General features: G+C 42.3%; 1 protein-coding gene across 1 annotated transcript in view; it reads right to left on the bottom strand.

Annotated features, from left to right (window-relative positions):
* The window catches only part of decr1 (2,4-dienoyl CoA reductase 1, mitochondrial), a 178,379-nt gene that overhangs the window by 132,837 nt on the left and 21,341 nt on the right, over positions 1-24,201 (bottom strand). The window contains exon 4 of the mRNA XM_034165307.1: positions 24,107-24,193. Coding sequence (XP_034021198.1) covers positions 24,107-24,193 — 87 coding nt within the window. The remainder of the gene's footprint in view (positions 1-24,106; positions 24,194-24,201) is intronic.

Raw genomic sequence — 24,201 nt, 5'->3', positions numbered from 1 at the left:
TTGGTCCTAGCACAGAACCTTGTGGAACTCCATAATTAACCTTAGTCTGTGAAGAAGATTCCCCATTTACATGAACAAATTGTAATCTATTAGATAAATATGATTCAAACCACCGCAGCGCAGTGCCTTTAATACCTATGGCATGCTCTAATCTCTGTAATAAAATTTTATGGTCAACAGTATCAAAAGCAGCACTGAGGTCTAACAGAACAAGCACAGAGATGAGTCCACTGCCTGAGGCCATAAGAAGATCATTTGTAACCTTCACTAATGCTGTTTCTGTACTATGATGAATTCTAAAACCTGACTGAAACTCTTCAAATAGACCATTCCTCTGCAGATGATCAGTTAGCTGTTTTACAACTACCCTTTCAAGAATTTTTGAGAGAAAAGGAAGGTTGGAGATTAGCTAAGATAGCTGGGTCAAGTGATGGCTTTTTAAGTAATGGTTTAATTACTGCCACCTTAAAAGCCTGTGGTACATAGCCAACTAATAAAGATAGATTGATCATATTTAAGATCGAAGCATTAAATAATGGTAGGGCTTCCTTGAGCAGCCTGGTAGGAATGGGGTCTAATAGACATGATGATGGTTTGGATGAAGTAACTAATGAAAATAACTCAGACAGAACAATCTGAGAGAAAGAGTCTAACCAAATACCGGCATCACTGAAAGCAGCCAAAGATAACGATACATCTTTAGGATGGTTATGAGTAATTTTTTCTCTAATAGTTAAAATTTTATTAGCAAAGAAAGTCAAGAAGTCATTACTAGTTAAAGTTAAAGGAATACTCGGCTCAATAGAGCTCTGACTCTTTGTCAGCCTGGCTACAGTGCTGAAAAGAAACCTGGGGTTGTTCTTATTTTCTTCAATTAGTGATGAGTAGTAAGATGTCCTAGCTTTACGGAGGGCTTTTTTATAGAGCAACAGACTCTTTTTCCAGGCTAAGTGAAGATCTTCTAAATTAGTGAGATGCCATTTCCTCTCCAATTTACGGGATATCTGCTTTAAGCTACGAGTTTGTGAGTTATACCACGGAGTCAGGCACTTCTGATATAAAGCTCTCTTTTTCAGAGGAGCTACAGCATCCAAAGTTGTCTTCAATGAGGATGTAAAACTACTGACGAGATACTCTATCTCACTTAGGTATCTCACTATCTCAGTTTAGGTAGCTACTCTGCACTGTGTTGGTATATGGCATTAGAGAACATAAAGAAGGAATCATATCCTTAAACCTAGTTACAGCGCTTTCTGTAAGACTTCTAGTGTAATGAAACTTACAAGAGTCAAGCTTTCAAATGAATTAAAGCTCTGTCTGGGTTTTTGATTAATTAATAAGCTGGAATGGAAGATTGCTGCTAATCCTCCGCCTCGGCCCGTGCTACGAGCGTTCTGGCAGTTAGTGTGACTCGGGGGTGTTGACTCATTTAAACTAACATATTCATCCTGCTGTAACCAGGTTTCTGTTAGGCAGAATAAATCAATATGTTGATCAATTATTATATCATTTACTAACAGGGACTTAGAAGAGAGAGACCTAATGTTTAATAGACCACATTTAACTTTTTTAGTCTGTGGTGCAGTTGAAGGTGCTATATTATTTTTTCTTTTTGAATTTTTATGCTTAAATAGATTTTTGCTGGTTATTGGTGGTCTTTGAGCAGGCACCGTCTCTACGGGGATGGGGTAATGAGGGGATGGCAGGGGGAGAGAAGCTGCAGAGAGGTGTGTAAGACTACAACTCTGCTTCCTGGTCCCAACCCTGGATAGTTACGGTTTGGAGGATTTAAGAAAACTGGCCAGATTTCTAGAAATGAGAGCTGCTCCATCCAAAGTGGGATGGATGCCGTCTCTCCTAACAAGACCAGGTTTTCCCCAGAAGCTTTGCCAATTATCTATGAAGCCCACTTCCTTTACTATGAAGCCAACAGCGTGGCTTAGAACGGTTAGAAACGGTTAGAAATGTGAACGGGTTGGCGGTGTACACGGGGCTTCTGTTTAGGGCTACGCTTCCTCCTCACAGTCACCCAATCGGCCTGCTTTCCCGGCTGCTCGGGATCTGCCAGAGGGAAACTAACGGCGGTTAAGCTACCTTGGTCCGCACCGACTACAGGGGCCTGGCTAGCTGTAGAATTTTCCACGGTGCGGAGCCGAGTCTCCAATTCGCCCAGCCTGGCCTCCAAAGCTACGAATAAGCTACACTTATTACAAGTACCATTACTGCTAAAGGAGGCCGAGGAATAACTAAACATTTCACACCCAGAGCAGAAAAGTGCGGGAGAGACAGGAGAAGCCGCCATGCTAAACCGGCTAAGAGCTAGTAGCTGCGCTAAGCTAGCGGATTCCTAAAAACACAAAGTGAATAATGTGTAAATAATTTAGAGGTGATTCAGCAGAGGGAGTGCTTTAGTTAAGGCACGTGAAGATTACACTGTGAAACAAATCGTTATCTAGTTAACTAGATCAATCTAACTGCACAGATTAAACAGCTAACAGATACAGCAAAACACCGCTGTGCTTCGGAACAGGAAGTGATACAATACCGCAGTGAGAGCCAACCACCAGTAGAGGCAAGCAAGAGCCTCTACTCAAAATCATGGTAAAATATCAATAACATACATTATAGCAAAAAGTCACTTATATTCTTGTGTAAATTCATGCAGCCTAAATCCATTCAAAGCCACAATGTCTTTTTTACAATGAAAGAAAGTCTAGATTAGTGAAAAAAGTCACATAATCTTGTCTAAAGTCCTGTTTGAACAGCAGAATGTTTATTTTCCAGAGAGAGAAAAATTCTTACTGTGTTTTCCTGAGAGGGCACAGTTCACTTTTCCCGTTTCTTTTTTCTTTCTTTCTGAAGCCAGTGATGATTCCATGGATTCTTGTCCTTATCAGACTTTTTAAAACCGTCTTTCTCGCCATCTTCTCTCAGTGCGACGTCGCTCCGTGACACAGACATGCTGCACAAATCTTCGTTTTAAAACTTTAGCACTCTAAAAGTTTGCGATGTCCACATGCTACGTTTAGCTTAAGCGTCGCACAGGAGCCACACAGTGTCGGCGCAGCAACCAACCAGTCCTGCATTACGACAACTGTCGTGACAGCTCCACTTTGAGTGGCATCTTTCCTCCGTGAAACTCCGCGGATCCGAGGAAACTGATTTGTATCTGTAACACACAGATCAGTGTCCGCGGACTTATAAAACTTACACAATGTCGTAAAAAAAGAGAACGCTTTGCGATAAGCATTTTAAAAACTCAGTGATGTTCACGATTAAAGAGTACATCACCAACACCCCACCCCCATCCCCATGATGAAATCCGCGGAATCCCGTGGATTCACAGAGTTTTCACAGCCCTGTGGAAAGGATGTGCAGCAGGTTAGGGTGATAAAGGATGCAGATGGCAATGTGCTGACAAGCTAAGAGAATGTGTTGAAAAGGTGGAGGGAATATTTTGAGGAACTGATGAATGAAGAAAATGAGACAAAGGGCTGGATGATGTGGAGAGAGTAAATCAGGAAGTGTTGCAGATTCCTATGTTTAAGAGGTGATGTGACAAGAGTGATGTGCAGAGCTGCAGTAACTATCAATCAATCAATCAATCAACTTTTTTCTTATATAGCGCCAAATCACAACAAACAGTTGCCCCAAGGCACTCAACTACAGAGGCAGAAAGTTGAGCAGCCACAGCATGAAGTTGCAGGAAAGAGTAGTAAAAGCTAGACTTAGAAAACAGGTAAAGGTCTGTGCGCAGCAATTTTATGGGTTACGGCAACGTCACTTTCTGTTTGTTTTCACGTCAAGTGACTCACTGGTGTGAAAACGCTCGGCTGGTGTCTTGTTATACCACAGAGGTACAGTGTATATTTGCTGTTGAATTGAAATAGTGGTGACAATGTAAGAAAATCACATCAAATTAAACTATGTGCTATTAAAGCAATTCACTCCAGCTTGACTGTTTTCAAGCCAATCTGCGTTGTGCCAAGATATGTGACAGACAGAAAATGATTTCATGGTGAGAAAGAGCATCTGTAATGAATATCTCTGTCCACTGACGGAAAATCACTTTTTCAAAGGGTCTCTCCAGGAAGGAATGTTACTTGCCCTCTTTAATAAAATACTGTAACACTGCTGAAGTTGACACCGGGATGTTTAACTGACCAGCCTGGACTCAGAATATTTGTCAACCCATGTAACTCACAAATTCCTTTATGAAAGCTGGACTGCTAGCGGTGAGCCTCAAAGTATACTTGGGAGGCAAAAAACAGACTATGTCTTGCCTTAGAAAAACAGCTCAGTCAACCCCAGCGACATGGCCTGAAGAACAAAGGTCAAACATCTCCTTCACACTGCTACTGAATTCTGTGTTTGAACAAAACTATTTAAACAGTGAAATCCAATATAATTCACTCCAGGACTTGCTCAGATGTAGCAAGACAACTACGTGGCATGTTTTGTTTTGTTTTTTATACACCTATGTCAAGGGACACGGAAATAGTATTTATATCGTTAGATGCCATATAATGTAAGTCACAGGTATGGCCAAACTCTGAAACCAAAAGTTATCCAAGAGAATCAATTATTTGACCTAAGAATTTAAATTCCAATTAGGTTCCAGACATGATTCTTTCACATGATGAGTGTATTTCTTTTGCATACCCGCCGAGGAACAAACTCTGGTTATTGGCGACTCTGTTTTGAGAAATGTGAAGTTAGCGACACCAGCAACCATAGTCAATTGTCTTCCGGTGGCCAGAGCAGGCGACATTGAAGGAAATTTGAAACTGCTGGCTAAGGCTAAGCGTAAATTTGGTAAGACTGTAATTCACGTCGGCAGTAATGACACCCGGTTACGCCAATCGGAGGTCACTAAAATTAACATTGAATCGGTGTGTAACTTTGCAAAAACAATGTCAGACTCTGTAGTTTTCTCTGGCCCCTCCCCAATCGGACCGGGAGTGACATGTTTAGCCGCATGTTCTCCTTGAATTGCTGCCTGTCTGAGTGGTGTCCAAAAAATGAGGTGGGCTTCATAGATAATTGGCAAAGCTTCTGGGGAAAACCTGGTCTTGTTAGGAGAGACGGCATCCATCCCACTTTGGATGGAGCAGCTCTCATTTCTAGAAATCTGGCCAATTTTCTTAAATCCTCCAAACCGTGACTATCCAGGGTTGGGACCAGGAAGCAGAGTTGTAGTCTTACACACCTCTCTGCAGCTTCTCTCCCCCTGCCATCCCCTCATTACCCCATCCCCGTAGAGACGGTGCCTGCTCCCAGACCACCAATAACCAGCAAAAATCTATTTAAGCATAAAAATTCAAAAAGAAAAAATAATATAGCACCTTCAACTGCACCACAGACTAAAACAGTTAAATGTGGTCTATTAAACATTAGGTCTCTCTCTTCTAAGTCCCTGTTAGTAAATGATATAATAATTGATCAACAAATTGATTTATTCTGCCTTACAGAAACCTGGTTACAGCAGGATGAATATGTTAGTTTAAATGAGTCAACACCCCCGAGTCACACTAACTGCCAGAACGCTCGTAGCACGGGCCGAGGCGGAGGATTAGCAGCAATCTTCCATTCCAGCCTATTAATTAATCAAAAACCCAGACAGAGCTTTAATTCATTTGAAAGCTTGACTCTTAGTCTTGTCCATCCAAATTGGAAGTCCCAAAAACCAGTTTTATTTGTTGTTATCTATCGTCCTCCTGGTCGTTACTGTGAGTTTCTCTGTGAATTTTCAGAACTTTTGTCTGACTTAGTGCTTAGCTCAGATAAGATAATTATAGTGGGCGATTTTAACATCCACACAGATGCTGAGAATGACAGCCTCAACACTGCATTTAATCTATTATTAGACTCAATTGGCTTTGCTCAAAATGTAAATGAGTCCACCCACCACTTTAATCATATCTTAGATCTTGTTCTGACTTATGGTATGGAAATAGAAGACTTAACAGTATTCCCTGAAAACTCCCTTCTGTCTGATCATTTCTTAATAACATTTACTCTGATGGACTACCCAGCAGTGGGGAATAAGTTTCATTACACTAGAAGTCTTTCAGAAAGCGCTGTAACTAGGTTTAAGGATATGATTCCTTCTTTATGTTCTCTAATGCCATATACCAACTCAGTGCAGAGTAGCTACCTAAACTCTGTAAGTGAGATAGAGTATCTCGTCAATAGTTTTACATCCTCATTGAAGACAACTTTGGATGCTGTAGCTCCTCTGAAAAAGAGAGCTTTAAATCAGAAGTGCCTGACTCTGTGGTATAACTCACAAACTCGCAGCTTAAAGCAGATAACCCATAAGTTGGAGAGGAAATGGCGTCTCACTAATTTAGAAGATCTTCACTTAGCCTGGAAAAAGAGTCTGTTGCTCTATAAAAAAGCCCTCCGTAAAGCTAGGACATCTTACTACTCATCACTAATTGAAGAAAATAAGAACAACCCCAGGTTTCTTTTCAGCACTGTAGCCAGGCTGACAAAGAGTCAGAGCTCTATTGAGCCGAGTATTCCTTTAACTTTAACTAGTAATGACTTCATGACTTTCTTTGCTAATAAAATTTTAACTATTAGAGAAAAAATTACTCATAACCATCCCAAAGACGTATCGTTATCTTTGGCTGCTTTCAGTGATGCCGGTATTTGGTTAGACTCTTTCTCTCAGATTGTTCTGTCTGAGTTATTTTCATTAGTTACTTCATCCAAACCATCATCATGTCTATTAGACCCCATTCCTACCAGGCTGCTCAAGGAAGCCCTACCATTATTTAATGCTTCGATCTTAAATATGATCAATCTATCTTTATTAGTTGGCTATGTTAAAAGGGAGTTTTTCCTTCCCACTGTCGCCAAGTGCTTGCTCACAGGGGGTCGTTTTGACCATTGGGGTTTTTACGTAATTATTGTATGGCCTTGCCTTACAATATAAAGCGCCTTGGGGCAACTGTTTGTTGTAAATTGATTGATTGATTGTGACACGTGCAGAATGTGGCTTGGCATTGTCTTGCTGAAATAAGCAGGGACGTCCCTAAAAAAGACGCTGCTTGGATGGCAGCATGTGTTGCTCCAAAACCTGGATGTACCTTTCAGCACTGATGGTGCCATCACAGATGTGTAAGTTGTCCATGCCATGGGCACTAACACACCCCCATACCATCACAGATGCTGGCTTTTGAACTTTGCACTGGTAACAATCTGGATGGTCTTCTTCCTCCTGTCCGGAGGACACGACGTCCATGATTTCCTAAAACAATTTGAAATGTGGACTCATCAGACCACAGCACACTTTTCCACTTTGCGTCTGTCCATTTCAAATGAGCTCGGGCCCAGAGAAGGCGGCGGTGTTTCTGGATGTTGCTGATGTTTGACTTTCACTTTGCATGGTAGAGTTTTAACTTGCATTTGTAGATGTAGTGACGAACTGTGTTAACTGACAATGGTTTACTGAAGTGTTCCTGAGCCCACGTGGTAAGATGCTTTACACAATGTCAGTTTTTAATGCAGTGCTGCCTGAGGGATCAAAGGTCATGGGCATTCAATGTTAGTTTTCGGCCTTGCCGCTTACGTGTAGAAAGTTCTCCAGATTCTCTGAATCTTCTGATTATATTATGGACTGTAGATGATGGAATCCCTAAATCCGTTGGAATTGAACACTGAGAAACATTGTTCTTAAACTGTTGGACTATTTTTTTTTCATGCAGTTGTTCACAAAGTGGTGATCATCACCCCCTCTTTGCTTGTGAACGGCTGAGACTTTTGGGGATGCTCCTTTTATACCCAATCATGACACTCACCTGTTTACAATTAACCTGTTCACCTGTGGAATGTTCCAAACAGCTGTTCTTTGAGCATTCATTAACTTTCCCAGTCTTTTGTTGCCACTGTCCCAACTTTTTGGAAATGTGTTGCAGGGATCCATTTCAAAATGAGCAAATATTTGCACAAAAACAATAAAGTTTATCAGTTTGAACATTAAATATCTTGTCTTTGTGGTGTATTCAACTGAACATAGGCTGAAGAGGATTTACAAATCATTGTATTCTGTTATTTACATTTTACACAATGTCCCAACTTCATTGGAACTGGAGTTGTAGATCGCGGGATCACGCAGTCAAAATGGGCTTTGTTAGCAGGGTGGCTGGTGTCTCCCTTAGAGATAGGGTGAGAAGCTCGGAGGTGGTTTGGGCATCTGGTAAGGATGCCCCTTGAGCACCTCCCCAGGGAGGTGTTCTAGGCACATCCATCTGGACGGAAAACCCGGGAAAGACCAAGGAATAGGTGGAGATTATATCTCCACACTGACCTGGGAACACCTTGGGATCCCCCAGTCAGAGGTGGTCAATGTGGCCCGGTGTAACAATGAATCTTCCTCCCCTGGATATCGCCCCCACCCCTGAAAGGCAACATTCCTTACCCAAACCTTGATAAGGCCCAATCAGGAGAGTGCAATCTTTAAACTCTCCATTTCATGGATATCTTATGGTCCCAGATGAAGCACTGTTTGATTGAACAATATTGGTATTCTTTCTGTATGTATCTATAGCTATCTATAATAGTAATATTTCCTGTTCTGAAATATTTTTAAATCCTCCTTCCAAATATACTCTTCAAATATATGGGCCTGACTGACAACCTGAAATATGCCAGAACATCCGTCCATGATGGGGTGGGGGGTAAGACATATATAGGTTATGTTAGGTTTTTAAAAAAATTGTCCCAGTTAACTACACCAAGACCTGGAGAAACTGCATTTCGTTCTGCCTGTAAGGGTCGAGTGACAATAAAAGCGAGTCTGAGTCTGAAATATATATATATATATATATATGTGTGTGTGTGTGTGTGTGTGTAGGTAGAAATTTATTACATGATGCTGAAATTGAAATTGTAACTGAAACAAAATTTATTGGAGTTATCACTAATGATAAATTACGATGGAAAACATACATACAAGGTCTGTTAGAAAAGTATCCAACCTTTTTATTTTTTTCAAAAACCATGTGGATTTGAATCACGTGTGACTGCATCAGCCAAGCTTGAACCTTCGTGCGCATGCGTGCGTTTTTTCACGCCTGTCGGTTGCGTCATTCGCCTGTGAGCAGGCTTTGTGTGAGGTGTGGTCCACCCCTCTCATCGGATTTTTCTTGCGAATAAATGTCTGAACGATTTGGAGCTTTGCTGCATCAATTTTTTCCAGAAACTGTGAGAGACCTCCAGGTGGACATCGTTCAGAAAATTAATATGGCTTTCAGGGACGATTTTATGGGGATTACACAGATTAAGGAGTGATCCAGACCGTTTAAAGACCGCCCACAACTGCTGAGAGCGCGCCGCGCTCCAATCGACAGGCTCCAACCCCGCTGGAACAACCAGATCACGTGAAGGCTTTGTTGATCCGGGACCTCGTCTGACTTTCACAAAAAGGCAGAAGGCGTGGACATCAGCACTTTTTCGGCACATTCCACTGTTACAGGAGTTTTTTTCATGGAAAGAAAAGCGGAGGGACGCGCCACGGAGCCGTTCATTATGCGGCACAAAACCACCTCCGTGTTGGTCTCACAGGACGGCTTTCAGGTGGATTTCAGACGGCTGTCGGTTGCTTTTCAGTCGTGTGATTATCCGAGAAATTGTGCATGAGCTGGACATGTCCCAACATGTCCTGTGAGGCTTCATCATGGCGTTGCTTTGCGCCATGCGGCTCCACCGCGACATGCGGAACTCCTCCGCACGTCTGTCTCAATGTGCCGAAAAAGTGCTGATGTCCACGTCTTTTCACAATTCCTGTGCTAGTTAGACGACATACCGGATCAAGACAGCGTCCAGTTTAGAAATGAACGGCACATTCCACTGTTACAGGAGTTTTTGTCATGGAAAGAGGAGTGGAACTGTTCAAAGTAATGGAGAGTGTGGTAAAGAGGTGAAGAAGAGAGTGCAGGCAGGGTGGAGTGAGTGGAGAAAGGTGGCAGGAGTGATTTGCGACCGAAGAATATCAGCAAGAGTGAAGGGGAAAGTTTACAAGACAGTAGTGAGACCAGCAATGTTGTACGGCTTAGAGACGCTGGCACTAACAAAAAGACAGGAGACAGAGCTGAAGATGTTGAGATTCTCTTTGGGAGTAACAAGAATGGACAAGATTAGGAATGAACATATCAGAGGGACAGCTCAGGTGGGACGGTTTGGAGACAAAGTCAGAGAGGCGCGATTGAGATGGTTTGGACATGTGCAGAGGAGGGACCCAGGGTATATAGGGAGAAGGATGCTGAGGATGGAGCCACCAGGCAGGAGGAGAAGAGGGAGGACAAAGAGGAGGTTTATGGATGTGTTGAAGGAGGACATGCAGGTGGTTGGTGTGACAGAGGAAGATACACAGGACAGGGTGAGATGGAAACGATTGATCTGCTGTGGCGACCCCTAACGGGAACAGCCGAAAGACAAAGAAGAAGTGAAGAGTATGTATTAGGTAAATGTGTGTGTGTGTGTATATATATATATATATATATATATATATATATATATATATATATATATATGGATGGACAAGACTTAACCAGTTTTATTTGTTGTTATCTATCGTTCACCTGGTCGTTACTGTGCGTTTCTCTGTGAATTTTCAGACCTTTTGACTGACTTAGTGCTTAGCTCAGATAAGATATTTATAGTGGGCGATTTTAACATCCACATACATGCTGAGCATGACAGCCTCAACACTGCATTTAATCTATTGTTAGACTCAATTGGCTTCGCTCAAAATGTATATGAGTCCACCCATCACTTTAATCATACTTTAGATCTTGTTTTGACTTATGGTATGGAAATTGAAAACTTAACAGTATTCCCTGAAAACCCCCTTCTGTCTGATCATGTCTTAATAACATTTACATTTACTTTAATGGACTACCCAGCAGTGGGGAATAAGTTTCATTACAGTAGAGGTCTTTCTGAAAGCGCTGTAACTAGGTTTAAGGATATGATTCCTTCTTTGTTATGTTCTCCAATGCCATATACCAACACAGTGCAGAGTAGCTACCTAAACTCTGTGAGTGAGATAGATTATCTCGTCAATAGTTTTACATCCTCATTGAGCACAACTTTGGATGCTGTAGCTCCTCTGAAAAAGAGAGCCTTAAATCAGAAGTGCCTGACTCCGTGGTATAACTCACAAACTCGCAGCTTAAAGCAGATAACCCGTAAGTTGTAGAGGAAATGGCGTCTCACTAATTTAGAAGATCTTCACTTAGCCTGGAAAAAGAGTCTGTTGCTCTATAAAAAAGCCCTCCATAAAGCTAGGACATCTTACTACTCATCACTAATTGAAGAAAATAAGAACAACCCCAGGTTTCTTTTCAGCACTGCAGCCAGGCTGACAAAGAGTCAGAGCTCTATTGAGCCGAGTATTCCTTTAACTTTAACTAGTAATGACTTCATGAGTTTCTTTGCTAATAAAATTTTAACTATTAGAGAAAAAATTACACATAACCATCCCAAAGACATATTGTTATCTTTGGCTGCTTTCAGTGATGCCGGTATTTGGTTAGACTCTTTCTCTCCGACTGTTCTGAGTTATTTTCATTAGTTACTTCCTCCAAACCATCAACATGTCTATTAGACCCCATTCCTACCAGGCTGCTCAAGGAAGCCCTACCATTATTTAATGCTTCGATCTTACATATGATCAATCTATCTTTATTAGTTGGCTATGTACCACAGGCTTTTAAGGTGGCAGTAATTAAACCATTTGTTGTGAGGAGGTACTGCTGGCCCACCACCACCAGATGGCGCCCTGCTTGGAGTGCAGATACGTTGGCGGTGAGGGCCGTGTGGCTCGGTTCTGGACGGGCGTCTCCTATCCTCAAGCCTGCCCACACGTCACCCAACGTGTAATTGACTGTAGTTCCAAACTGGTTGTTGTCTGTATTCCGTTGTGCACAATTTACAACATTAAATTGTTACTCTTTGGCTTATCCATTGCCCGTTCTTTTACACCCCCTGTTGTGGGTCCGTGTTCCTACACTTTCACAACACCATTACTTAAAAAGCCATCACTTGACCCTGTTATCTTAGCTAATTATAGGCCAATCTCCAACCTTCCTTTTCTCTCAAAAATTCTTGAAAGGGTAGTTGTAAAACAGCTAACTGATCATCTGCAGAGGAATGGTCTATTTGAAGAGTTTCAGTCAGGTTTTAGAATTCATCATAGTACAGAAACAGCATTAGTGAAGGTTACAAATGATCTTCTTATGGCCTCAGACAGTGGACTCATGTCTGTGCTTGTCCTGTTAGACCTCAGTGCTGCTTTTGATACTGTTGACCATAACATTTTATTACAGAGATTAGAGCATGCCATAGGTATTAAAGGCACTGCGCTGCGGTGGTTTGAATCATATTTATCTAATAGATTACAATTTGTTCATGTAAATGGGGAGTCTTCTTCACAGACTAAGGTTAATTATGGAGTTCCACAAGGTTCTGTGCTAGGACCAATTTTATTCACTTTATACATGCTTCCCTTAGGCAGTATTATTTTACAGCATTGCTTAAATTTTCATTGTTACGCAGATGATACCCAGCTTTATCTATCCATGAAGCCAGAGGACACACACCAATTAGTTAAACTGCAGGATTGTCTTACAGACATAAAGACATGGATGACCTCTAATTTCCTGATTTTAAATTCAGATAAAACTGAAGTTATTGTACTTGGCCCCACAAATCTTAGAAACATGGTGTCTAACCAGATCCTTACTCTGGATGGCATTACCCTGACCTCTAGTAATACTGTGAGAAATCTTGGAGTCATTTTTGATCAGGATATGTCCTTCAATGCGCATATTAAGCAAATATGTAGGACTGCTTTTTTACATTTGCGCAATCTCTAAAATTAGAAAGGTCTTGTCTCAGAGTGATGCTGAAAAACTAATTCATGCATTTATTTCCTCTAGGCTGGACTATTGTAATTCATTATTATCAGGTTGTCCTAAAAGTTCCCTGAAAAGCCTTCAGTTAATTCAAAATGCTGCAGCTAGAGTACTGACGGGGACTAGAAGGAGAGAGCATATTTCACCCATATTGGCCTCTCTTCATTGGCTTCCTGTTAATTCTAGAATAGAATTTAAAATTCTTCTTCTTACTTATAAGGTTTTGAATAATCAGGTCCCATGTTATCTTAGGGACCTCTTAGTACCATATCACCCCAATAGAGCGCTTCGCTCTCAGACTGCAGGCTTACTTGTACGTCCTAGGGTTTTTAAGAGTAGAATGGGAGGCAGAGTCTTCAGCTTTCAGGCTCCTCTCCTGTGGAACCAGCTCCCAATTCAGATCAGGGAGACAGACACCCTCTCTACTTTTAAGATTAGGCTTATAGTTAGGGCTGGATCAGGTGACCCTGAACCATCCCTTAGTTATGCTGCTATAGACTTAGACTGCTGGGGGGTTTCCATGATGAAAGTGTTTCTCTTTTTGCTTTGTATGCACCACTCTGCATTTAATCATTAGTGATTGATCTCTGCTCCCCTCCACAGCATGTCTTTTTCCTGGTTCTCTCCCTCAGCCCCAACCAGTCCCAGCAGAAGACTGCCCCTCCCTGAGCCTGGTTCTGCTGGAGGTTTCTTCCTGTTAAAAGGGAGTTTTTCCTTCCCACTGTCGCCAAGTGCTTGCTCACAGGGGGTCGTTTTGACCGTTGGGGTTTTTCTGTAATTATTGTATGGCTTTTGCCTTACAATATAAAGCGACTTGGGGCAACTGTTTGTTGTGATTTGGCACTATATAAATAAAAATGATTTGATTTGATATATATATATATAGCCCTGCTGACGTCACCTAGGGGAATCGCGTTCCTGTCGTTGACGTCACAGGGAAGCAAGTCACCTCCTCTCCAGTGGAAGCCCCTGAGGAGCAGCAGTTTTCATTACCTGACTGTGTCCTGGAGGAGCCAGCAGCCAACCAGCCTTCAGGAAGCAGGATGGTGGAGGGGCAATATAATTCATGTTCCATTTTTTCCAGGTCAGTGAGCAGGCCCAGCGCCGCTCTGGAGGAGGCAGGGCAGCTTAAGTCTTTCCCGAAGCAAGTCACAAAGGAGCTACTTCTTTCAGCTCTTGGTGGAGTCATGGATGGGCCTTCCAGCCCCGCCCGTGACCATGCCTCTAACCCTGTAACTGACTGCTTTACCATGGAGCAGCAGCTCTTCATGTCTGAGAAGGTTAAGTTGCAGAAAATAGGCGGTGAATCCACAGAGCAGGATCACAGTATCAGCATAGATATTTGTGACAGCAGCTTAATCAATTCTAATGCTGTTTGTGACAGTAGCCTAGGGCCGATGGCATTTTTTGGACAGTTCACTGGCCTGGCATAAATGTTTTATTATTGCTGTTAACAGCTCTCCCTGCATCCCACAATCAAGTTTTATGTCTCTTTTTTTCAGGACAACCCGTGCTTTCATAATATATATGCTTTTGTTGTGTTTTATAAGTGTAATAAAGGTTTACAATCAGAAATAAGAAAGGAAAAAGTAAAGCGGAAAATAATTTTACACACACATTTATTTATTAAAACACACAGCAAACTAATAAACAACACTTTATAAAGGTAATTTGAGGTCTTGTGGGAAAGACTGTACAACAAAAAGGTTCAAAGAATAAACACAAATGCACATTTTGAACAATATATACAAAATGGTCTATGTGTTATGTTGTCCATTGATATGGTAAACAGTGCTTTACGCAGAGAAAACAACAGAGTTATCCAGTAACATTCACATGCAAACTAGTGGAGCAATCCTGATAGTTACATACTCTTTGTCTGAGCACGTGAGGTTGTCATCAGAGGCTCTCCGTGTGCTCCATCAGCTTTCACTGATCGCTGTGCGTAATAGCGCAGGGCGCATTGGAGCCCAATAGTATGTACTCACTGGAGCACCCAGGGGACTATTATAAACAGGCCAACTAGTAACATATCACTCCCGAAAACGTCTTTGGCTTTTCACGTGAGGTAAATCTGCCCTACGATTGGATTTTGGAAAACCATGTGACGGTGAACCGATTCCGATTGAACACTCACATTGCGCATGTCATCACACAGCTTCTATGAAGAGTACAAAGATGGCCGATGGTTGGCTCGAAAGTCTGTGGAGTTTTAGCAAAAAAAGTAAGTTTATATCTCATATCATTAAAAAGTTATTTAGAATTTAGTAAAGCTTGGACAAAAGTGACAATGCATCTAGTGTTTGTACCCCTTCAGAAACCTACGTGCCTCCAAACAGTTTAGAAATAACTAGTTGTTTGCTGACTGCTACTTCAGTCCCCACTGTGGGCCCAGGAGGGTCATATGGTGGTTCCTCAGTTTCCAGAGTAGGCCCAGGAGGGTCGCACGGTAGGTCTTCGGTCCCCACTGTAGACTTTAGCCGGCCCATGAGTCGGACTCAATTTTAGTTAATGGACTCCTGCCAGCCTAAGAGCTGCCCGCTCGTGTCTCCAGTGAACTTTAGCCGGCCTCCCAAGTTTCCAATGAACTTTAGCTGGCCTCCCGTGTCTCCAGTGAACGTCAGCCGACCGCCCGCTTCTGCTTTCTGCGAAAGTCCAATTGTTGACTCTGTTTTTCCAAATGTGTCTTTGTTTCCAGGTCTCCAGGCCAGTGCACCTGGGTTTGGGGCTTTCACCCCATTTTGTGGGCCCCCGTGTTCAGCAGAGGTCAGGTTGTTGACTGTATTTTTCCTAAGGTATTTCTGTTTTGGGTCTTTGGGCTGGTACACCCTGGTCTGGGGGTGGTCCCTCCTGACTGCCGCCCACCTCCCGCCCGTGGGGTTTTTTGGGGGGTATGGGGTTGTTCTTGGGTGTGCCTGCTTTTGTCCCGTGTCCCCTGTTTTCTTACCTTAGTCTGGTTGTTTTGGGCTGTGTGTGTGTGTGTGTTTATGTTGTAGTTCCTGTTCTTGTCTTTTCACTCACCCTCCAGTCTTGTCTCTCCTCTGGTCTTTGCTTCTGGGTTTTTTCCTATATTGTCTTTAGTCTCAATTGTGTCAGTCTTGTGTCACTTTGTATCTGCCTCCATGTCATGCTTATGTATATTCTGGTTTTTTGTTGCCCCCTGGTGTCTTAGGTTAATTATTACATCACTTCAGTTTGGTTCCAGCTGTGTTGAATTTACTCATCAGACCTTCAGTATTTAGTCTCACCTGTGTTTGTGTTTCTTGGGGGTTCATTGTTTGTCTTTGTCTACTGAGTGATGGTGTAGTGTTCATGTTTGCTCTCAACTGCTTATGGTTTTCTGGCTCGACCTTTTGGAAGTCCTGGTTTCTCCACTACTCCACAGTTTGTAAGTAATTTATTTTGTTTTTTTACACTTCCCTGAAGATTGACTGCCTTAGTTTGGTCCTTGATGTCTCACGTCCTGGATTCAAATCTCCCTGAGTGGAAGAAGATTGAATTTTTGTTGTTCCTACCCTTCACCAGTTTTTGTGCCCTGCACACCTGTAAATAAATTCTACTGTTTTGAAATTCATTCCATGTTTGGTCTGACCTGCATCTGGGGACCAGGAAACCGGACTGCACCAATCCACTTCACCCGACCCAGGGGCCCAGATAGGTCAAACCCTCAAGTGTTCTGATGGTCTTTGCTGTCAGTGATGCAAAGTGCTGTTTAATTTTCTTCATAATAACAATCATTTGTGAACCCAAACATCCCCACTAAATTCCAACCAAGTTTTCTATCCATATTTAGTCCCCGTTATTTCTTCCTTTCCTTATTTCACAGTCTCATGTTTCATCTCACGTTGGTAATGAAACTATGAATCATTATCCATATTCACAAAACCTTAATCACGTGTTTGTTACCTGTGAATATGTAACAAATGTTAAAATTACAGCTGTTGAACTTATGATTTTCAGCTCTAGACTGATCGATTTGATATTATCTCCGACCGTATGGTGGGTGGTGCTCCTTACGATGTATTTAATTGAATTTATGATTTAATAAAATATTCTGTTCATTGTTCCCCTGGTATGAAATACAGGGGGATATAGAGATCAGCATGTCCGTCCGGCTGTCTGCTTTCATTTATTAGTGTAATCCCCCAACACCAGTCGATTATGGTGACTTTGGGGTCAATTTCAAGATCACATTGAGATATTCAACACATTGCCATTGCCACCCTTTTAGCGCAATATCTCAAGAACCACTTTTTCATTCACATTTAGGATAAGGATGTACTTGGGTGATCCTTGACACTTTGCATTACAGATGTGTGACTCTTGTTATAATAGCAGCCAGTCTGCTCTGTGTCAGCCTGATCCCATGAGATCTCAGAAGCTAAGCAGTGTGTGGCCTGGTTAATACTTGGATGGGTGACCACTTCGGAACACCAGAGGCTGTGTGTGTTTCTCTGGGTAAAACTGGAGTTGCGTCAGGAAGGACATGCGGATCTGGCTATATCCGCTGTGGTGACCCCGAACAAACGGGAGCAGCTAAAAGGACAACAACTGTTTAAATAGGCTACAGAACACTGATGCAGTGTTTGCTCTGAGAGTATAGAGAGAGATCAATCAATCAATCAATTTTTTTATATAGCGCCAAATCACAACAAACAGTTGCCACAAGGCACTTTATATTGTAAGGCAAGGCCATACAATAATTATGTAAAACCCCAACGGTCAAAACGACCCCCTGTGAGCAAGCACTTGGCTACAGTGGGAAGGAAAAACTCCCTTTTAACAGGAAGAAACCTCCAGCAGAACCAGGCTCAGGGAGGGGCAGTCTTCTGCTGGGACTGGTTGGGGCTGAGGGAGAGAACCAGGAAAAAGACATGCTGTGGAGGGGAGCAGAGATCGATCACTAATGATTAAATGCAGAGTGGTGCATACAGAGCAAAAAGAGAAAGAAACAGTGCATCATGGGAACCCCCCAGCAGTCTACGTCTATAGCAGCATAACTAAGGGATGGTTCAGGGTCACCTGATCCAGCCCTAACTATAAGCTTTAGCAAAAAGGAAAGTTTTAAGCCTAATCTTAAAAGTAGAGAGGGTGTCTGTCTCCCTGATCTGAATTGGGAGCTGGTTCCACAGGAGAGGAGCCTGAAAGCTGAAGGCTCTGCCTCCCATTCTACTCTTACAAACCCTAGGAACTACAAGTAAGCCTGCAGTCTGAGAGCGAAGCGCACTATTGGGGTGATATGGTACTACGACGTCCCTAAGATAAGATGGGACCTGATTATTCAAAACCTTATAAGTAAGAAGAAGAATTTTAAATTCTATTCTAGAATTAACAGGAAGCCAATGAAGAGAGGCCAATATGGGTGAGATATGCTCTCTCCTTCTAGTCCCCGTCAGTACTCTAGCTGCAGCATTTTGAATTAACTGAAGGCTTTTTAGGGAACTTTTAGGACAACCTGATAATAATGAATTACAATAGTCCAGCCTAGAGGAAATAAATGCATGAATTAGTTTTTCAGCATCACTCTGAGACAAGACCTTTCTGATTTTAGAGATATTGCGTAAATGCAAAAAAGCAGTCCTACATATTTGTTTAATATGCGCTTTGAATGACATATCCTGATCAAAAATGACTCCAAGATTTCTCACAGTATTACTAGAGGTCAGGATAATGCCATCCAGAGTAAGGATCTGGTTAGACACCATGTTTCTAAGATTTGTGGGGCCAAGTACAATAACTTCAGTTTTATCTGAGTTTAAAAGCAGGAAATTAGAGGTCATCCATGTCTTTATGTCTGTAAGACAATCCTGCAGTTTAGCTAATTGGTGTGTGTCCTCTGGCTTCATGGATAGATAAAGCTGGGTATCATCTGCGTAACAATGAAAATTTAAGCAATACCGTCTAATAATACTGCCTAAGGGAAGCATATATAAAGTGAATAAAATTGGTCCTAGCACAGAACCTTGTGGAACTCCATAATTAACTTTAGTCTGTGAAGAAGATTCCCCATTTACATGAACAAATTGTAATCTATTAGACAAATATGATTCAAACCACCGCAGCGCAGTGCCTTTAATACCTATGGCATGCTCTAATCTCTGTAATAAAATTTTATGGTCAACAGTATCAAAAGCAGCACTGAGGTCTAACAGAACAAGCACAGAGATGAGTCCACTGTCCGAGGCCATAAGAAGATCATTTGTAACCTTCACTAATGCTGTTTCTGTACTATGATGAATTCTAAAACCTGACTGAAACTCTTCAAATAGACCATTCCTCTGCAGATGATCAGTTAGCTGTTTTACAACTACCCTTTCAAGAATTTTTGAGAGAAAAGGAAGGTTGGAGATTGGCCTATAATTAGCTAAGATAGCTGGGTCAAGTGATGGCTTTTTAAGTAATGGTTTAATTACTGCCACCTTAAAAGCCTGTGGTACATAGCCAACTAACAAAGATAGATTGATCATATTTAAGATCGAAGCATTAAATAATGGTAGGGCTTCCTTGAGCAGTCTGGTAGGAATGGGGTCTAATAAACATGTTGATGGTTTGGATGAAGTAACTAATGAAAATAACTCAGACAGAACAATCGGAGAGAAAGAGTCTAACCAAATACCGGCATCACTGAAAGCAGCCAAAGATAACGATACGTCTTTGGGATGGTTATGAGTAATTTTTTCTCTAATAGTTAAAATTTTGTTAGCAAAGAAAGTCATGAAGTTATTACTAGTTAAAGTTAATGGAATACTCAGCTCAATAGAGCTCTGACTCTTTGTCAGCCTGGCTACAGTGCTGAAAAGAAACCTGGGGTTGTTCTTATTTTCTTCAATTAGTGATGAGTAGAAAGATGTCCTAGCTTTACGGAGGGCTTTTTTATAGAGCAACAGACTCTTTTTCCAGGCTAAGTGAAGATCTTCTAAATTAGTGAGACGCCATTTCCTCTCCAACTTACGGGTTATCTGCTTTAAGCTACGAGTTTGTGAGTTATACCACGGAGTCAGACACTTCTGATTTAAAGCTCTCTTTTTCAGAGGAGCTACAGCATCCAAAGTTGTCTTCAATGAGGATGTAAAACTATTGACGAGATACTCTATCTCCCTTACAGAGTTTAGGTAGCTACTCTGCACTGTGTTGTTATATGGCATTAGAGAACATAAAGAAGGAATCATATCCTTAAACCTAGTTACAGCGCTTTCTGAAAGACTTCTAGTGTAATGAAACTTATTCCCTACTGCTGGGTAGTCCATCAGAGTAAATGTAAATGTTATTAAGAAATGATCAGACAGAAGGGAGTTTTCAGGGAATACTGTTAAGTCTTCTATTTCCATACCATAAGTCAGAACAAGATCTAAGATATGATTAAAGTGGTGGGTGGACTCATTTACTTTTTGAGCAAAGCCAATAGAGTCTAATAATAGATTAAATGCAGTGTTGAGGCTGTCATTCTCAGCATCTGTGTGGATGTTAAAATCGCCCACTATAATTATCTTATCTCAGCTAAGCACTAAGTCAGACAAAAGGTCTGAAAATTCACAGAGAAACTCACAGTAACGACCAGGTGGACGATAGATAATAACAAATAAAACTGTTTTTTGGGACTTCCAATTTAGATGGACAAGACTAAGAGACAAGCTTTCAAATGAATTAAAGCTCTGTCTGGGTTTTTGATTAATTAATAAGCTGGAATGGAAGATTGCTGCTAATCCTCCGCCCCGGCCCGTGCTACGAGCATTCTGACAGTTAGTGTGACTCGGGGGTGTTGACTCATTTAAACTAACATATTCATCCTGCTGTAACCAGGTTTCTGTTAGGCAGAATAAATCAATATGTTGATCAATTATTATATCATTTACCAACAGGGACTTAGAAGAGAGAGACCTAATGTTTAATAGACCACATTTAACTGTTTTAGTCTGTGGTGCAGTTGAAGGTGCTATATTACTTTTTCTTTTTGAATTTTTATGCTTAAATAGATTTTTGCTGGTTATTGGTAGTCTGGGAGCAGGCACCGTCTCTACGGGGATGGGGTAATGAGGGGATGGCAGGGGGAGAGAAGCTGCAGAGAGGTGTGTAAGACTACAACTCTGCTTCCTGGTCCCAACCCTGGATAGTCACGGTTTGGAGGATTTAAGAAAATTGGCCAGATTTCTAGAAATGAGAGCTGCTCCATCCAAAGTGGGATGGATGCCGTCTCTCCTAACAAGACCAGGTTTTCCCCAGAAGCTTTGCCAATTATCTATGAAGCCCACCTCATTTTTTGGACACCACTCAGACAGCCAGCAATTCAAGGAGAACATGCGGCTAAACATGTCACTCCCGGTCCGATTGGGGAGGGGCCCAGAGAAAACTACAGAGTCCGACATTGTTTTTGCAAAGTTACACACCGATTTAATGTTAATTTTAGTGACCTCCGATTGGCGTAACCGGGTGTCATTACTGCCGACGTGAATTACAATCTTACCAAATTTACGCTTAGCCTTAGCCAGCAGTTTCAAATTTCCTTCAATGTCGCCTGCTCTGGCCCCGGAAGACAATTGACTATGGTTGCTGGTGTCGCTAACTTCACATTTCTCAAAACAGAGTCGCCAATAACCAGAGTTTGATCCTCGGCGGGTGTGTCGTCGAGTGGGGAAAAACGGTTAGAAATGTGAACGGGTTGGCGGTGTACACGGGGCTTCTGTTTAGGGCTACGCTTCCTCCTCACAGTCACCCAGTCAGCCTGCTTTCCCGGCTGCTCGGGATCTGCCAGGGGGGAACTAACGGCGGCTAAGCTACCTTGGTCCGCACCGACTACAGGGGCCTGGCTAGCTGTAGAATTTTCCACGGTGCGGAGCCGAGTCTCCAATTCGCCCAGCCTGGCCTCCAAAGCTACGAATAAGCTACACTTATTACAAGTACCGTTACTGCTAAAGGAGGCCGAGGAATAACTAAACATTTCACACCCAGAGCAGAAAAGTGCGGGAGAGACAGGAGAAGCCGCCATGCTAAATCGGCTAAGAGCTAGTAGCTACGCTAAGCTAGCGGATTCCTAAAAACACGCAAAGTGAATAATGTGTAAATAATTTAGAGGTGATTCAGCAGAAGGAGTGCTTTAGTTAAGGCACGTAAAGATTACACTGGGAAACAAATCGTAATCTAGATAACTAGATCAATCTAACTGCGCAGATTAAACAGCTAACAGATACAGAAAAACACCGCTGTGCTCCGGAACAGGAAGTGATACAATACCGCAGTGAGAGCCAACCACCAGTAGAGGCAAGCAAGATGTGGTATAGAGATAGAGAAGTATAGAGAAGGCCAGAAGGAGTTACACTGTGTGTTTGTGGATATAGAGAAAGCTTATGACAGGGTGCCAAGAGAAAAGGTGTGGTATTGTATGGGGAAGTCTGAAGTGGCACAGAAGTATGTGAGGTTAGTGCAGGACATGTACAAAGACAGTGTGACAGTGGTGAGACGTGCAGTAGGAATGACAGACTCATTCAAGGTGGAGGTGGGATTACACCACGGATCAGCTCTGAGCCTCTCTGATGGACCTGTGATGGACAGGTTAAACTCCTTGGTAACCCCACCGGCATTTGAGTATCATGTCCAGCTCTGGACTTGAAATCAGAATCAAGCAACTGTAGCCCTGTCATGGCAGGCGGCTGCCCGACACCAGGAGCGGGTGGACCCACAATAGAAACTCCCAAACCAGGCTTTGAGGTATAAGAAGTTGTTGTGTTTATTTCAGGCAGATGTTCGGTACACAGGGGAGGTGATGGTCTAGTGGTAAAGGTGTTGGGCTTGAGTCCAGAAGCTCATGGGTTCAAATCCCCACCTGACTGGAAAATCACTAAGGGCCCTTGGGCAAGGTCTTTAATCCCCTATTGCTCCCAGTGTGTAGTGAGCGCCTTGTATGGCAGCACCCTGACATTGGGGTGAATGTGAGCGTCTGATGCAGATGGAAAAGCGCTATATAAATGCAGTCCATTTACCATTTACACAGGTTGTCAGAAAATGGAGCAGAAGCACAAGCAGGGTGAGGCAAAAATGCAGTCATCTCCAGGCAGGGGTCTGAGGCACGAGCAAACACTGGCATACAGGCTAAGGCAAAAAGGCACAGTCAAGAAACTCAGAGCAAAAAACTGGTACACCGCAAGGCTAATCAGGACAGAGAACAGGACGGCTGGAAAGTGTGCTGGAAGCGACAACAATCTGGCGAGGGACTGTGAGGCTGTGAGGGTTTATATGCATGTGGACTAATTAGGAACAGGTGGTGTTAACAACGTGCACGTGAGAAGAAGAATCCAGAAAGGGGGCGTGGCTAATGAACCAAGATACTATGTTGTGCAAGACAGTGAGGGAAGAGAACACAAGGAGGAGAGAAGAAAAGACAAAGATGTGTGAACAGGTGCACAGAGCATGAGTGAAAGGAAACACAAAGCAGACAGAGACAAAAAGAAAGACAGACATGGGGCAGGTGCAGAGATGTGAACATGATTAACTGGGAGTGAGGAATAGCAGAGAAGGATGAACAGGCTAGACATAAGACAGAATAAAATATAACAGAACTGGGCAAGAACAGAAACATATACTAAAGCAGAGCAACAAGGAAAACAGAGACTACTACATGATACAGATACAAAACCCAATGTAACAATGAAACTGACAACACAAATGAGAAAATACACAAATGATAAACTAAAGATCAATAATGCAAACATAATCTGACAGAACAAAACTAGAATGGAACTGCATGTTGCCAACAGAATAACAAGAAACAAAGTAACAAGAAAAATAACCAAATAAATCCCAATGAAAACAAATATTAATACATCAAAGCCGAAGCAGACCGGAAGCAACAGAAAGGAGGAAAACAAGGGCTCAGCGCACTGACCCAGCCAAATCCCTGACAAGCCCCTGAGCACAAGAGTCCTCGTAGTCAGACATACCAGTGCCAATCACACAATGAAAGGCACAGCTCTGCAACAAAATATAGTGGTACCCATTTTAAATGCTAAAAAACAAGGTATCAATGTTTGTATTATGGTGTGCCACCACAACTGGACCAGTCAGACAAGTGGAGCACGAGACTGGACCTATGTTCAACTCGCGCATGTGCTTTAATGCCTAAACATGAAGAGGGAGATGGTGCCTTCAAAGATCCAAACTGACTGATTTGTACACGTGTGTGTTCATACATCAGGGAGTCCAGTCAGCGCCTCCATCTGGTCGACACAATGTGATACTGCCAAAGGATCTCTGACATCACACTGCACCACATGGACCTGAAACA

The sequence above is a fragment of the Thalassophryne amazonica genome, unplaced genomic scaffold (genome assembly GCF_902500255.1).
Source record: "Thalassophryne amazonica unplaced genomic scaffold, fThaAma1.1, whole genome shotgun sequence".
Taxonomy (NCBI): domain Eukaryota; kingdom Metazoa; phylum Chordata; class Actinopteri; order Batrachoidiformes; family Batrachoididae; genus Thalassophryne; species Thalassophryne amazonica.
Note: the sequence above shows the minus strand (reverse complement) of the source record. Positions and strands in the feature narration are given on the sequence as shown.